General features: G+C 31.0%; 1 protein-coding gene across 6 annotated transcripts in view; it reads left to right on the forward strand.

Moving 5' to 3' along the window:
* LOC127732126 (gastrula zinc finger protein XlCGF8.2DB-like) overlaps positions 1 to 17,159 on the forward strand; it is a 40,671-nt gene extending 23,512 nt beyond the window's left edge. For 4 of the 6 annotated variants that reach the window (XM_052241202.1, XM_052241201.1, XM_052241200.1 and 1 more), the window contains exon 2: positions 11,995 to 17,159. In XM_052241202.1, coding sequence (XP_052097162.1) covers positions 12,045 to 13,127 — 1,083 coding nt within the window. In that variant the 5' untranslated portion in view covers positions 11,995 to 12,044 and the 3' untranslated portion in view covers positions 13,128 to 17,159. Of the gene's footprint in view, positions 1 to 5,281; positions 5,453 to 9,318; positions 9,432 to 11,994 lie in introns of those variants that run through there. The other 2 variants (XM_052241203.1, XM_052241199.1) reach the window with 2 other exon arrangements.
* Positions 17,160 to 17,390: the final 231 nt, after the last annotated feature.

Consider the following 17,390-nt stretch of genomic DNA (forward strand, 5'->3'; position numbering starts at 1 on the left):
CGTGGACACACGATCGGCATTTTAATCAGATTTATTGTACCGTGTCAGAAATATGTCATCAATTTTTTATTTTGCTCCATTAATTATTTGTGGAAAGTTTCCCTGCTTTGTTTGTGTTGTAAATGTTTTCGGATCTTCGATATCCAGTTTCCGGTTGCATGATTATATAGGTCCTTAACTATAAGAGTAATTTTGCATACTTACTTCAAATGTTTTGGTTTGTGGAATCCGGCTGCAGGTAAAAGAAAATTATCAATAACTTACTTTGTCATGCTTGACAATTTTCCTTTTTTGTTTACTAAGCACGATGATACAGGAGGTACAGTTCAATGATTGTCGTTGATTGCTGTCTGCACTAATTATATTTCGTTTAATTTTATCGGCTTAAATCATGTCTTTTGTTTTTTCTTTTGACATGTTTTGCATTTTTTGTACCAGGACATTTTAAACCTTACTATTTGGTATTGGATTTGCAGTAGTGACCTGAAGTGGTTTTCGGAATTTTGCGTCCCCAATGCTCTTCAGCTTAGTACCTTCTTTGTTTTGCTTTTTACACTTTTGTTATTCGAGCGTGACTGATGAGTCTTTTGAGGACGAAACGTGCGTCTAAAGTACACAATTTTGATCTTGGTATCTATGATAATTTTTTTTCATTGTTCATTCACCGTTCTTTGTCGGATAGTTGTCTCATTGTCAAGCATACCACATCTGCTCATTTTTGTCTATCTGTCTGCCTTTGTGACCTCCATTGTAATATTTAACATAAATTGAAGCAGTCTTAAGATATATTTGTCCTCCTTTACTACATACACATTAAGAAGGTTAATTCCTTTTACAAACAATAAAAATTAAATCGGTTTAAGCTTTGAACTTCATGTTTAAAGTTGAGGATATAAGCAGGTTACACGTTTATTGATTATAACTGTTGAAAACGTGCGGTCAGTAATTGTAGTACAAAATGCCTTGTGTTTTCTTGTAATACGGACGACCGATCTCAACTAAGGTAAGCTGTGAATTGTAAAATGCAGCATAATATAAAAACAAGAAGTTGTGGTATGATCGCCTATGAGACAGGTCTCCACAAGAAACCAAATGACATAGAAATTAACGACTACAGTAAAATCAAGTTTACCGCTGATTGTGTGTGTTTGCTTCAAATTCTTTGACATGTCTATTGTTTGTTGAAAGCTCGGAACATTGTAAATTCTAAGTTTAATATGACAAATAAAAAAATTAGATTTTATTTTATCTGAAGCATGTTTCTAAAGAAAAATTAAGCTTTCGGATCATACATCGACCAGAGGTGTTCAACGGACAAAAACACATGATCGTTAAATACATTTTTAAATTGAGTTGCTTTATTTTTGTGTCTACCCAAAACTGTTATAAATAATGATAAGTTCAGTATCTCATTAGAAATATCGTTGCATTGCCAAATTATGGCTTCCGAACTGTATTTGGGTTTAACAGTAATGCCCATTTAAACATACGGACATACAAATCCTTCATTTCTGACCACTGTTGGTTTCTAAAAAAATCGTCATGTAAATGTGATCTCAACAAATGACTAGAAATTTTGAATGTAAATGTGAGACCGACTCTTCATATGTTTAGCATACAAATATGCTACGTATACGTCTTTTTTTAAAGGTTAGTTAGCACACTGTATCGGGACAGATCTAATTTAAGCATTTGCATACTCAGTTCCTTAGCCTAGCCGTGACGGGACTTATTACTAGAACGTTAACCTTCCCTAAAACATGAATTAATAAAATGCAATAAAATATACGAACACACCCGCTCACCTTAATCGCTCATCCTTAAAATATAAAAAAAAGTGTAGAATATTCACTTTGGAATACTTATATTTATACAATAGAATAAAATAAATTGACCCATAAAAATCCTTTATAGGGCCTGCATCCTGTAATGAAATATTCCCATTACTGACCGTGAATGTGAAAAAAGGGTAAAGGGGGTATGATGTTGACGGGATATAAACGTTTGTGAACATTTTTCACAAGGAATCATTTCCTGCAAACAATAATGATATATAAAATAAATTGAATCATAAAAATCCTTTACAGGGCCTGCATCCTGTATTATAATATCCACAGTACTGACCGTTAATGTTAAAAAAGGGCGGAACAGGGTCGGGTATTGACAGGTATAAACGTTTGTGAACTTTTTCACAAAGGAACGATTTTCTACAAATAATAATAATAAATAATGTATGTGAAAATTAAAGAATTAAATGTCATTTCCTTCTCTTCTCCTGGTAGGCAGACGTGTCATATAACTCTGACACCTGTAGTAGAGATAAAATTGATCTAATACAACACGACCATCAATGTTAACGTAAATCAAAAATGTCCATAATTTTTTGTATCGTAAACAAATTGGCAAAATGTGTTTAAGTATATCATTAATCGTCTATGGAGACATATCTAGACAAATACCATGGAAATTTAATCGTAGATGAATACAATGTCTTGATATATATAGTTCTGATGTTTCATTTTGATATATCTGCTTTCCTTGGTGTGACCTTTCATTAGTCACAAAATTTTAAAGTGTAAAACGTATATTGATGTTCCAATAACCTTTGAAGTTCATTTTGTGCAATACGATAAACAAGGAGCATCATAACCATGATAAACACTGAAAATGTATTTTGTTAGATTTAAACTACGATTGCATGTAGTTCATGATATTACACGATTTTTCTAATCATGATGGGACAATTTGCGTTTTATAATATTATTACTAACTACCTAATATTGTTATAGTTGAAGTAAATTTCTAATGAGGTAAGTTTTTATTCAATAATTTGATTATTAACATACTTGATAACGGGAAAACACGTCAGCGCACTCATTTTTATTTCAATATCACACTGGTACAAATAACAAATGTTGAGGAAATAGAAGTGAAATTTGATTTTATCTGAGGCACAGATATAAACCACCAACAATTTAAAGAACTAGGCATTGCTCGAACATATAAAATACTCATAGCAAACACGACCACTTTATTCCCATGAAGTAGCATTTACCTTAGTTTATTAATCAGATGCATCGATCATATATGTAAAATAGACCTAGCAAACACGTCCACTTTATTCACACGAAGGAGCATTTACCTTAAGTTATTAATCAGATGCATCGATCATATATGTAAAATAGACCTAGCAAACACGTCCACTTTATTCCCATGAAGGAGCATTTACCTTAAGTTGTTAATCAGATGCAGCAAACATATATGTAAAATAGACAAAGCAAACACGACCACTTTATTCCCATGAAGGAGCCTTTACTTTATTAATCAGATGCATCGATCATTTATGTAAAAAAGAAATTGCAAGCACGACCACTTTTTCCCATCAATGAGTGTAGTGGAGTGGGTTAGATGGCAGTTTTGAAAAATAAATTATATTAGAAAGTAAAAAAAAAAATTATAACGGAAGCAACAAATTAAAGATAAACAGATATTTTGATAAAGTTATCGCTAGAATTAAAGGGTCAATTTCGGAACATACGATATTTCAAAACCATCTTGATCTTGCATGAAGGTGTTTGCTTTTGTTTCATGTTGTGTTTAAAGCGATCATTCGTTGCTTACGTAGTTAATGTAACTTTTGTTAATTTGTACCATAAAATGATATCTTTTTTTTTGCCTTTACATTTTGTAAATCAACAAGGAAACTACTTGACATACACTCACCATGAAACTAAAATAAATCAAATTTCGAATCATGAATAATTGGTAATCCCCTAACTGTTGAAACTGTTAAATATAAAAAAAAATCACGCGTAATCGAAGATTATGTTATATGAGTCATGTTCTGGATGATGTAACCCCCCCCCCCCCTTTTTTTTGAATGAAATGATAAATGTAAGCGATGTTTTACTTAATAACTTTTGTTTCTGTTTGTTACTTTGATCGCTTTGACTACCGGTAAACTATTATTGGTATAGAACCACTACTTTGGGCCCGGTCGGAAAGAACATACCAGAAAGAAGTGCAAATTTTAAAGAAAAAAGTTCCTACGCATAGGTGAAATATTTGGGTAGTTTTGTTATCAAATGAAGTTTTGGTGTTTTTTTTATGTTGTTCATGCTTTTCCTCTAATTTGAATGTATTGCCATGTTTATAAGCTCATTTAATATACCTGGCTTAACATTGTGTACATCACACGCGCTGTTCATCTAAATAAGACTGATCAGAGACGCTCGAATGAACAAAAACTAAAATAAAGTACGATTTAAAGCGCATTGAGTGAGTATTATTATAATCTTTGACGGTGAAAAAACATTTTGGCAAGACGAAAAAAGGGAATTTTTTTTAGTAATGAACATCTCCACAGAAATCATATTATTGTACTATATTCATTTTTACTAGAAAACTTGGACAACACAAACATAAGAAATATATTTTATATGCAAACTAGTCAATCTCAAGTTATGTAAAATTCTGAACCGTCTATTGTAATCGCCCTAAAGGTGATTTGTGCAGTTTTCTAAGACGATGAAAAATACAGTTACGTATAATAGAATTATTTCCTTCGAGTAATAAACATCTCAAAAGAAGTCGTACCATCTTGTTATGTTATTTTTATAGTCAATATAATACTTCGATTATGCAAACAAATTGTAAATTTTAACATTAATTTAAAGCACAAACTATTAAGTATAAATTTATGTGACACGTTGAACTGTTTATTGTAAACGCTTTAAAAAAAAATCATTTTACTCCTACCGTACTTTTCCGGATAATGAATACAATGCATATGCAAAGCAGAAAAAAACCATCAAAGAGATTGTTTTAATTTCACATTAATTCATTTCACACCTAGACAATTAAAAAAAAAACAACATTTTTTTTTTGTAAATTTCATAGTATGACAGTAATATTGTGTATTTTTACGCTTTAACAATGTTTTGATGTATATCTGTACATATGTGATTAAGATAACTGAAAATGCACTTTTGATAGTTTTTGAAAATATTGCGATAAAATTATAAAAAGAAGACTTTCTGAACCAGAACTTTATTTTGTCTATCAGAAGTTTATTTTAAGATTCTTTCTATTTTACAACGTTTAAATAACTACCAATAAAACGTAATTCTAATAACCTTCAAATCAACACCACGGTTTTCTACTTTGATACCCCTTTGGTATCGTCCGTCTCTCTTGTATTAAAGCCCTACAGTGTGTACTGTAAGTTTGTAAATATTTGGTAGATATAAATGATGCCTACCGTCAATTTTCTTTTTTTCCACCGATTTCATTTGCATTTGTGTAAAATTTAAAACCGATCAATTTGTCAGGTTTGAAACATTATCTTAAGCCTTAAGTTATTTTGACACACAGATGAAACCGTCTGTTGGACAATTTTAAATAGATAATTGTAAGGATAACATAAATTCAATTGGAGTACATCAAATACAATGTAAGTGAACCTTTTTACATATATACATTCTAACCATAACTAAGAATAAACTATCACCTCATGTTAATTTCTACATTCTGCATATGCTTCCATGGGGTATAATTTAGTTTTTCATTTTTTAGATTTAAAAAGTGTCGACTTCTTCGTTAATTTTCTACATTGAGTCACGAAAAGCACAAATAGTATTTGATATATGAATTAGAATTATTTGGGATAGGCACGTTTGCTTATTTGGAAAAATCTTTAAAGTTTGGTTACTTAAATTTCAAAATTTATTTGGATGAGCTCAATTTGACTCTAGTTACTGAATTTTTCGTTTTAGGAAAACAACCTAACTTTGAGTCAGCTGTTTCTCTTAGCTTCGATTAGCACGTACTACATAGTATAATAGAAAACAGTAATAGGAATGAAACAAAGAGTTGAATTTAATTAAATTGCGATACGCTGTGCCATAAAGCAGTTTCAGACCCACCCTTTCGTTTATCTACCATGTGCTTATAAAACATCGGAATTAATTCCATCAATAAGATGGGTAAATGTGTAAGGGGTTTTACTGTGTTAAAGGAGCTAAGCTAATTTTCATTTAACTTGGAATTATATTACTAACTCCCATCAAATATATTCAATTATTCCTAAGATACAATCATAAAATACATCTATTTAGCTAGCTATAAAACCAGGTTTAATCCACCATTTTCTACATAAGAAAATGCCTGTACAAAATCAAGAATATGACAGTTGTTATCCATTCGTTTGATGTATTTGAGCTTTTGATTTTGCCATTTGATTTCGGACTTTCCGTTTTGGATTTTCTAAGGAGTTCTGTATTTTTGTTATTTTACTTTTTATTGATTTCATAAAGGAAAAGGGAAAATTCAAATCGGAAAGTCCCTAAGCAAATGGCAAAATCAAAAGCTCAAATACGTCATACGAATGAAAAAAAAACCGGTCATATTCCTGACCTTGGTACAGAGATTTCCGTATGTAGAAATGGTGGATTAAACTCGGTTACATAGCTAGTTTTTGTTTTAAAGCCAACACATAAACCCTATTTTGATATATGTTATATGAATATGAACTTTAGTATTCAAATGTTGCAAACGCCTTAACGTATCAAATGACGTTCGTGATATATAGAGGACATCAATATAAAGATGGATTCTAACAATATGTATTCTTTTCTAAAAAAAAAGAATTAATACAAAATACCAGGTTAATAATTAAGTACACCAGACGCGTTTTTATTTTGTCTGAGAACTGTAACATCAATAACGTTTACAGCAATTATTGACAGTCATCATTACATCATTACTTGTACGACTTTGCCCCTAGCAGAGCTATGGAAAAACAGTACATTAACGGTTGTTATCCGGAGACCTTTTGAATAGATTGACTCGTGCATTCAGTGAGTTCATAGGCACTTTATTGTACACCTTTTAACATAGCTACCTGCAAGTTTTGTAAATATTACTTATATGAAAAGTGTTCATTACAATTATATTCATAAAAAAGTTAACTATGTCCCAAAATGTTGAAATTAAATAAAGTGTCTACGAAGTTACTGACTGATAGAGTAACTGTAACCATAAAATGTGTCCATGTTCAAACCTTTCGTGGGTTTGTTTTGACAGTTAAGCTGAATTTTTTGAAATCTTCCAGTAAATCGAACTATACGGTGGATTCTTCTTTTTTCTTCGTGTTCAAGGAATCTGTTTAAAACTCATTTTGGATATAGGGATGGAAAATGAATAACAAAAACAAAAACAAACTGTGTCACGTGATCGGAGTCTACTTTACTCTGAAACTAAACTAAACCAAAAAAAAAACAAAATCCAAAATAAGTGGATAAAAAGATTAAAACGAGAGAAAATCAATTCTTTTTCAATACATATTTTTCCCCATAATTCGAGATAATTTTTGTTTTTACATTTATATATTTTGTTTATTATTTTATTTGTTTCATACATGTTCAATATACCTTGTTTGATTACTCTTTCTTATTCCATTTTCATACGTCTTTGAATTTTAAATGTCTTAAATCTGTTATTCATAATGTTTAATTTTATTTTTGTTTTGTTTTTCGTTTTTTTTTGTGGGAGGGGGTATGAGCCGGGGAAGGGACAATCGCACCACACTTTCAAAATGGGGTAGGGCGGAGACAAAGCATATGTCGTTTTTGTTTTGTACGTATGTTTGCATTTTTCTGTGGAGGGGTATATAAAAATGAAGGGGCGTAGGGGCCGGGAAAGGGAACCATAACCGCATTTCACACTTGCAAAACTATAAGCGCCAACCCCCCTCAATTTTGGCTATTTGTTTGCTATTAGAATATAAAATGACTACAAAAGAGGACATTAACTTATTTCTAGTCTCAAGTAAATATAGATTAAAGGTCTTTTTTAAGAATTAAGTCACCCTCCCTTCCAACCTTTCAATCTACACCTACTTCACTGATATGAATCAAAGAAATAAGCAATAATTTTACTCATACACAGCTTATAAAATTGAGAAGCGCTAGTGTTAACGCTAAATGCATAATTTATCAAAAACGAAATACTCCAAGCATTGTAGTTCATAAACTGGTGTGCACATTTGTTTTGTTCAATCTTTTTAATTGTGCAATCGTCATTTAATGCAAAATGTTTTACTTTCTTATTAAAATCGTCGTACAAGTCAGATTCAAAACAAAAGTAACAAAAGAAACGGGATAGTAACAACAAGCCGTATAGTTTTTCTGCACTTGTAGTCAGATCGAGTTCCTCGGCTACACGTGCAGACAAAAACTATACGTCACGGTTGGTACCGGCCAGTTGTTTTTGTTACTTTTGTTCTGTATCTTATACATGTTCCATAAAAACAAATTATCATGCAGTCAACACATGCCCTTTATTAGACTTTTTTTACTTTACTGAGATATAATCTTTATTGATGGGAGAGGCCGGTTTAAAAAAAGAAATGGTCGTAAACGATTAGAACTGTAAGAGATCTAGAATGCATTAAATAGAACGAAGTCCTGTTTTAGGAGGAAATGCAAATGTTAAGTAGGTCAAGATGATTAACCAACAATACGATTAAATTAATCAGGTGATTGTCATCTTGGTTTTTTCTTTCTTAATATTTTTCTTGTAGAACTTTTCCATATGAGCATTTTCTAGATCAGGTCAATCAAAACTTGTTATAAAAATTAAAATCACAAAAATACCGAACTCCGAGGGAAATTAAAAACGGAAAGTCCATAATGAAATGGCAAATGTAGGAATTGTATTACTGTAAAACTCATGAGAGACAAAAGGCTTATAATTTGAATAATGTAAATTTTATAGTCTGATTTACAGTTGTGACTACAGCAGCCTTCCAATTGTCATCAACAGTACTTTTCATACAAATCTCTATTCATAAATAAATAAGGTTGTTTAGAATTATGAATAGAATATCTGACCTAATGCTGACACGGTCAATTCACTAACCCCATTACCTTTTATTTACCTCGTTAAACATTTAACATTAGACCTAATGACCAATTTTTAATTTACTTTAGGAATATGACAGTTGTTATCCATTCGTTTGATGTGTTTGAGCTTTTGATTTTGCCATTTGATTAGGGACTTGTTCCGTTTTGAATTTTCCTCGGAGTTCAGTATTTTTGTTATTTTACTTTTTGACATTAATTGAGTTCGTATAATACATGCATAAATTCACACTACAATAGAAGCAACGTAATTTAAAAACATTAATATTTATTTTTTGACGATTTATTAAACTGAAATATAGATAGACTGTAGATGTCGTTTATTGATTTCAAAAGGTGTCTAATAATAATTTAGTTTTCACAGGTAGTTTTCATGGTATTGATTAAGATAGCGCAAAATCGAAATATGTTAATCATGATAAAAAGGGAAATTTATTAAATGACGATCAGACTGGAATATCAAGATAGGATAGCTCCTACGGGCTATAATTTTATGGAATTTCTGGAGATGTAAGTCTTTTTGTTTTGTTTCTTTCAATTATTAGTTAATTCATGTTGGTTAAAAATCACATCCGATGCAAAATTAAACTTATTTATATTTATATGATTTGCCATATGGTATACTTTTTCCGCAGAGCAGAACACAAGTGTAACAAACGTTTCATATTTTACGGAAATATATATTGAAATTGTTATAAAAAAATTTATAAGAATATTATTTAGTCTTTAAGAATGTAATTCCAGTTGGTCATGACAACTTTATAGTTTGGACCGAATCAATGAAATAATTAAAGGGATACATCCGTTATTTAAGAAAAAGCACCAGAAGAAATGAAGAAAACTGAGAGACGTCTGGATTTGTCTTCTTTTTCTAGCGGGAGCAACTATTGTTTATTTTCTGACAAAACTGTATGATAGAATGTATGAATTGTATTACTGTGAAACTCATGATCACGAAAGACAACATGTTTATAATTTAAATAATGTAAATTCCCTTTAATGAAGAATTATTGTGTTGTTGATTTACCGTTAAAATCACTGAATTTTCAATTTTGAGTAACGTCTATAATTTTTTTACACCAATGCCCCTCTTTACATAACATACAACTGCATCATGTGATTTTCTTACAACTTATATTGACATTTTGAAATTAAGTTTTTTTTAAAAATTATTGTCATTGGTTTGATGTGTTTGTGCTTTTGATTTTGCCATTTCATAAGAAATTTTCCGTTTTGAATTTTCCTCGGAGTTCGGTATTTTTGTTATTTTACTTTCAAGCTTAGTTAATTTTCTAATATATACTAAAGTAAGTTCATTTGAAATTAGTTCTTACCACCCGCGAGATCATGTAATTGTAGTTTTGGAAAGCGTATAAAATTTATAGTTATATTTCCTTCCGAAAATTTTGTTGTTTTCATATATTTTTATTTTTCATTAATTTTTATACGCCTGTCAAATTTTTGACGGGACGTATTATGGTATACAAATGTCCGGCGTCCGTCCGTCTGTCTGTCCGTCTGTCTGTCCGTCTGTCTGTCCGTCTGTCCGTCTGTCTGTCTGTCCGTCTGTCTGTCCGGCGTAAACATGTCGCACCGTAACTTGAGAATGACTTATCCAAATTTCATGAAACTTAACATAGTTGTTTCTTATGATGGTCAAACGATCTGTATACTTTTTGGTGAAATAAGATTAAAACTTTTTGAGTTACGGGACTTAGTAACTAAAACAGGTGTGTGTTTTTTTTTTCACATGTCGCGCCGTATCTCAAAAACAATTTATGATTATTGCTTAAAACTTTACACACTTCTTAGTTATATTAATCTTAAGATCTGTATACTTTTTGGTGATGATTCAAAATTTTATTTTAGAGATATTGAGTATTTTGTTAAAAAAGGGGGAGGGGTTTTTCACATGTCGCGCCGTATCTCAAAAACAGTTTATGATTATTGCTTAAACTTTACACACTTCTTAGTTTTATTAAGATCTGTATACTTTTTGGTGATGATTCAAAATTTTATTTTTGAGTTATTGAGTATTTTGTAAAAAAATGGGGAGGGGTTTTTCACATGTCGCGCCGTATCTCAAAAACAATTTATGATTATTGCTTAAAATTTTACACACTTCTTAGTTATATTAATCTAAAGATCTGTATACTTTTTGGTTTTGATTCAAAATTTTATTTTTGAGATATTGATTTTTTTTTAAAGGGGGGGTTCTCACATGTCGTGCCGTATCTCAAAAACGATTTATGATTATTGCTTAAAATTTTACACACTTCTTAGTTATATTAATCTAAAGATCTGTATACTTTTTGGTTTTGATTCAAAATTTTATTTTAGAGATATTGAGTTTTTTGTAAAAAAAAAGGGGGGGATTTTCGCATGTCACGCCGTATGTCAGAAACTATTTATGCTTATTGCATAAAAATTCACACACAAGACGACGGGCGTATCATGCGCTCATGGCGCAGCTGTTTATTAAGTTAGCGTAGACTTGAAATTATTTTTTGTTTTGATTTTTGCTTTCAAAATTTAAAAAATGAGCTTGCCCTGCATAACATGTAACAGTATTCATCCATACCAATTTTAAGCAAATTAAGTCGTCTCGCAGGCCTCCAGATTTTTTTGAAAATTTAGTGTTTACCCCAAGAACTGGTTTGGCCACAGCATAACAATTTCAAGTTTATTTACAATTTACACAGTGTGTATATGTTAAGTATGTTTAAATGAACATATGTTCTCATAGTTTAGGACTTTGCTCATTATAGGTTGAAAAATACAGGCAAAGTTTAGATGTTTATGAAGTGTCCTATATTTTGACTTTAGTGGAACCTTAACAATAGGATAATCCCTTTACATATTGAACGCATATTATATTGATTCTTTACAATTAAGCTTCATTAAATCCAACAATTTCATTGGTCGAAAGCACTTACATTGTAACAATATTCTAAAGATTGACTTTAATTTGCTTAAATATAATCTGTTCACGTCCTTGTAATGCTTATGATGACTGCCGCTAGAACTTATAAAAACATTCGTAGTAATCAAGCAAATGTTCTTTTTGTTGTAGGTTGATTCATAGCAACAGAAAATTTATACAGCTCGAAAGTTTAACGCAAAATGTTTGCAATGCATACGGAAGATAACAGAGAAAAGAAAGATTTGTATGTTGATTTAAAAGTTGATAATTATCATACATATAATGAAGGATTATACAAAAACAAATTAAGAAGTAAATACCTTGATGACTGCAGACATAATGGGGTTAGAGCACTTGATAACCACAGTGAAGGGAAAGCACCGTATAGCTGTGTCGTCTGCGACCAAGGATTCTTTCAACGTAATAAATTACGATTCCACCTGAAAAAGGAACACTCCTCGAATGTGATATGCAATCGATGCAGCAAAAGCTTTTGCACACTTCATTCATTCCGAATACATTTAAAGTCGCATTTAGAAAGTCGACCTCATACTTGTGAAGTTTGTGATAAAGCATTTATTCAGAAATGTCACCTACAAGCTCATATGTACTCACATATTCAAACTAAGTTGTTTCCGTGTTCGTTTTGCCATTCACAGTTTGCAAATATGTATTTTCTAAAACTTCATGAAAGAACACACAAGCCATATAAATGCTTAATTTGCGGAAATTGCTATATAGACCATCGAAATTTTTTCAAACACATGATACAACATTTAGACAATAAACCGTATGTTTGCCGTGTCTGTGGGAAGTCATTTGGCATGAGACAGCATTTACGACTGCACATGCAGTTTCACAAAAGTAATAAAACAACTTGCAATATATGTTTGAAAACGTTTGACAGTTTTATTAACTATGACAGACATTTATCAGCACATAAAGTTGAAACCTTTTCATGTAAAAAGTGCAGTGCAAAGTTCAATCGACAAGAATATCTTGAGGCACATATGCCTATTCATTCCCATAAAAAATGGTATAATTGTATAGAGTGTAAGAAGACATTCGAACGACACCATGATTTTAAGAAACATTGTAGAAAACATGCACTTCAAGCTGCGTTCGAGTGTGATATTTGTCTCAAAACTTTTCAAACAAGATTAAGTTTGAGGAAGCACAGACGTTGTCATAACAGAGACTATCCTTACGTGTGTACACACTGTGCGAAAGGATTTATGGATTATAAAAGTTTTACTTCTCATCTTAAATCTCATTGGATTTAAGGATGATCGCTACTTTGTTTAAAACAAAACAAGCTTTAAAAAAAAACAATTGTTATAAATTAAATATATATAAATAATAGAACTAGAAAAGCAGATAAAATTAAAGGTGCGTGTCCTTGTTTTTGAGATATAAGACATTGAAAATTTGGCGGGAAATAAATTTCTGTAGATTTGTCATCAACTTGACATTGGTATCATCAAAGCTATGAAAAAATGACCAGGATTCTATAAGACTTTGAAAAATAGCTTTTTAAACTATATAGGTATACAAATTATAAAAAAGAAAAGTAGAGGTTAGCGGGCAATATTTTTAATGGCACTACATGGATAAAACCTGAGGATTCTGAATATCTTTACAAAAAGTCAAAAACAAGAGCAGCGAACATCTTTAATGCAGGACATTTTTTTTACAATCATCTATCAAATTGTTTTCGAATTATTTTAAATTTTAGACAAAGCAATAAAATAATACTTATCTGGATTCTATTGAATAACAGACCAAGTTTTTTGAAAAATGAAAGAATGTATGTGTACGGTATTTTTTTCCCAATTTGACAGTAAACATTTATCTCATTCAATTATTGGACGTACAGCAATGCTAATAAAATACCAGAAACGAAATATTTTTGAAGATAAGAATTAAAGGGCTACACTTTATGTCCTTATCAATATTCTTGCAATTGTCCGAACGATAAAAAAAATGCTGAAAACTTTTTTTTTATTTTTAGAAGAATTGACTTCAAATTTGGTACATATGAAGATTATAAAATTTAATATAAGAATATGAGAAAAACAAAAAGAAAACAAAAACTTTTAAGCGTTAGAAAACTTACATGAACAACGTCATTTTTATTGATTAAAATTACTTCAAATTTGGTATCAAGTAAGATTATACATTGAATAAGAATATGAGAAAGAAAAAAAGAAAAAGTTATTGTACAGGTACAAAAACCGGATCGGACCGACATTGGCTCTACCTTGATCGTTTGAAAAGTGGAAATAACGTTTTAATTTCTTAAATAAATATTTGAGTTTGGAACACATCAACATCAATTTATTATTGTAATGAATAAAAGAAAAAAATCGTAAAAAATATTTCAAGGATAGAAAAAACTGAACTGATCAATGTCGAACTAGTCCTGATCAATGTCCTGACTGGCGATACAAAATGTTGTATTATTTACTTTGAGGGTTCTTCTTCTTTTTCTCTGGAGTTTTGGAGGCGGCTTTCCTGGTGTGGAACGTGCGCCCTACTTATATTTTATTGTAAAAAAACCATAGTTGTATGTGTTATATTGCAGGTGTTCTGAAGTTGTTGTGAGTATTTTAGTCCTTAGTCCTACATTAAGGTGAGTTGTTATTTGTAAAATGCAACACTTCAAGATTGGTTAAAAGAAAACAGGCCCGCATTTAAAAGTTAATTTAAGTTTACTGCTGATTGTGTGTATGTGTGTTTTTTTTAAACTTTAACATAGTTATCAATTGGTAGTTAGAAACCTTTTAATTCTAAGCTTTAAATGACAAATACACAAATAAAATTGTATTTCATCTCAGGCACGTTTTAAAGAAAAACCAAGCTTTTGGAACATGCATCGACAGGATATGTCCAACGGACAAAAACATAAGCGCACTTAATAAATCCTTAAATCGAGTTTTTCCTTTATTAATGTTTCTACCCGGATTATAAGTGCAAGATCCCATTAGAAATAACGTAGCATTGCTAAGTAATGACTTTCGAACTGTATTCGTTTTTTTACAGTAATGCCCATTTTAACATACGGACATACAAGGCCTTCATTGTTGACGACTGTTGGTTTCTGAATACAATCTTCATCTCCGATTTACATTCTGTTTAAGAGACCTTTCAGGGTCCTTCGATTTCGTCGTAATGATACACACCTTCATACATTTGAAAGTTACATTTCATTGGCTGATTTAATAATTGCCAGAACAGAAAGTGTTGTCAGATCCTTGTAAGCGAAGCGCGGACACAGGATCTGCATTTTAATCAGATTTATTGTACCATGTCAGGAATATGTCATTATTTTTCATATTCTTCCATGAACTATTTGTGGAAAGTTGCCCTGCTTTGTTTGTATTGTAAATGGTTTAGGATCTTCGATATTCAGTTCCCGTTTGCATGATTATATAGGTCCTTAACTATAAGAGTAATTTTGGATACTTAGTTTTCAAATGTATGGGTTTGTGGAATCCTGCTGAAGGTAAAAAAAAATTATCAATAACTTACTTTGTCATGCTTGGCAATTTTCCTTTTTTGTCTATACTAAGCACGATGATACATGAGGTATAGCTCAATGGTTGCCGTTGATTGCTGTCTGCTCTAATTATGTTTCGTTGTTGAATGTTATTAGCTTAAATCATGTCTTTTGTATTTTCTTTTGATTTGTTTTGCATTTTGTTGCACGGGGACATTTTAAACCTTACTTTACGGTATTGAATTTGAGGTGAGGACCTTAAGTGGTTTTCGGAAATTTGAGTCCTCAATGCCCTCAACTTCGTACGATGATACAGGAGGTACAGTTCAATGGTTGTTGTTGATTGCTGTCTGCCCTTATTATTTTTCGTTTAAATCTATTAGCTTAAATCATGTCTTATATTTTTCTTTTCATTTGTTTGGCATTTTGTTGTACCGGGACATTTCAAACCTTACTTTTCAGTATTGGATTTGCAATGGTGACCTGAAGTGGTTTTCGGAATTTTGCGTCCTCAATGCTGTTCAACTTAGTAACTTTTTGTTTTGCTTTTAAACTTTTTTGATTCGAGCGTCACTGATGAGTCTTTTGAAATACCGTCTAGAGTACACAATTTTAATCTTGGTATCTATTATGAGTTTTTTTATCATTGTTCTTTCACCGTTCTTTGTCGGATAGTTGTCTCATTGTCAGTCATACCATATCTGCTTATTTTTTCTATAATTCTGCATTTGTGACCTCATTTGATGAATGAATTGTTACAATGCAATAAAACATACGAACACACCCGTTCATCTGATTAGCTCATCCTCAAAATATAAAAAGTGCAGAATATTCATTTTGGAATGGTTATATTTATTCAATAAATAAAATAAATTGAATCATAAAAATCCTTTACAGGGCTTGAATCCTGTAATTTAATATCAACATTACTGACCGTGAATGTTAAAAAAGGGCGGAAGAGGGTCAGGTATTGACGGGATATAAACGTTTGTAAACATTTTTCACAAGGAATCATTTCCTGCCAACAATAATGATATATAACGTATGTGAGAATGAGAGAATTAAATGACACTTCTTGCTTTTTCTGCTGTGAGGCAGACGTGTCATATAACTATGATACTTGTAGATAGAGATAAAACTGCTTTAATACAAAACGATCTTAATGGGTTTAAATGTTAACGTTAAACAAAAATGTCCATAAATTGACACATTGATTTTTATCTTCTTGATGATTAACTGTTGACACAAAGAAATGGCTCGCCTGTATGTTATTTTATCTGAAGCACGTTTCTAAAGAAAAGTTAAGCTTTCGGATCATGCATCGATAGGAGATGTTCAACGGAAGAAAACACATGATCGCTTAATATATCCTTTAATTGAGTTTTTGTTTAATTTTTTTTTGTAATGTGTTTATTGGCAAAAGCTACATATATAAATCGTCATAGTACGTAAGTCCATAGTACATGAACAAAATTGAGACAAGTACATATAGTTGATATTTTGAATCATTTGACAAACTTAAAAATAATAATAATGGTAAAAAAAGAGAAAACTAACCTGGGTAGCATGGATTGGGTAGATATATTTATTACGTAAAAGTTTACTTGTATAGTCATTCTATTAGTTGGAGCCAGGGGTTCCAGCAGGAGTACGCTCTTTGTAATGGTTTATTTTTATAAAATATTATTTTTTCAATAAACAAGTTTTCTTTAAGATAATTTTTTAAGGCTACAATATTTACTTGTCCACATTGCATTTTTGTTTTGTATATATAATATTTAGTTAATAATATTATGAGGTTTCTTATGTAGTTTTTTTTCTGTTTTTTCTAATATCCCAAATAAGACTATATCTAAATTAAGTGGTAGTTCAATTTGGACTTTTGAATATATCCATTTATTAAGTTCTTCCCAAACATCAAATACTTTTGGACATGTCCAGAATATGTGTTCTATAGTTTCTATCGAGTCAGTACAGATAGTGCATTTGTTGTTTTGTTAGACTTCAATTTTGTAGAGTAATTTATTTGTTTTATTAATGTGTCTAC

This window comes from Mytilus californianus, unplaced genomic scaffold (assembly GCF_021869535.1).
Source record: "Mytilus californianus isolate M0D057914Y unplaced genomic scaffold, xbMytCali1.0.p SCAF_22, whole genome shotgun sequence".
In the NCBI taxonomy this organism is placed as follows: domain Eukaryota; kingdom Metazoa; phylum Mollusca; class Bivalvia; order Mytilida; family Mytilidae; genus Mytilus; species Mytilus californianus.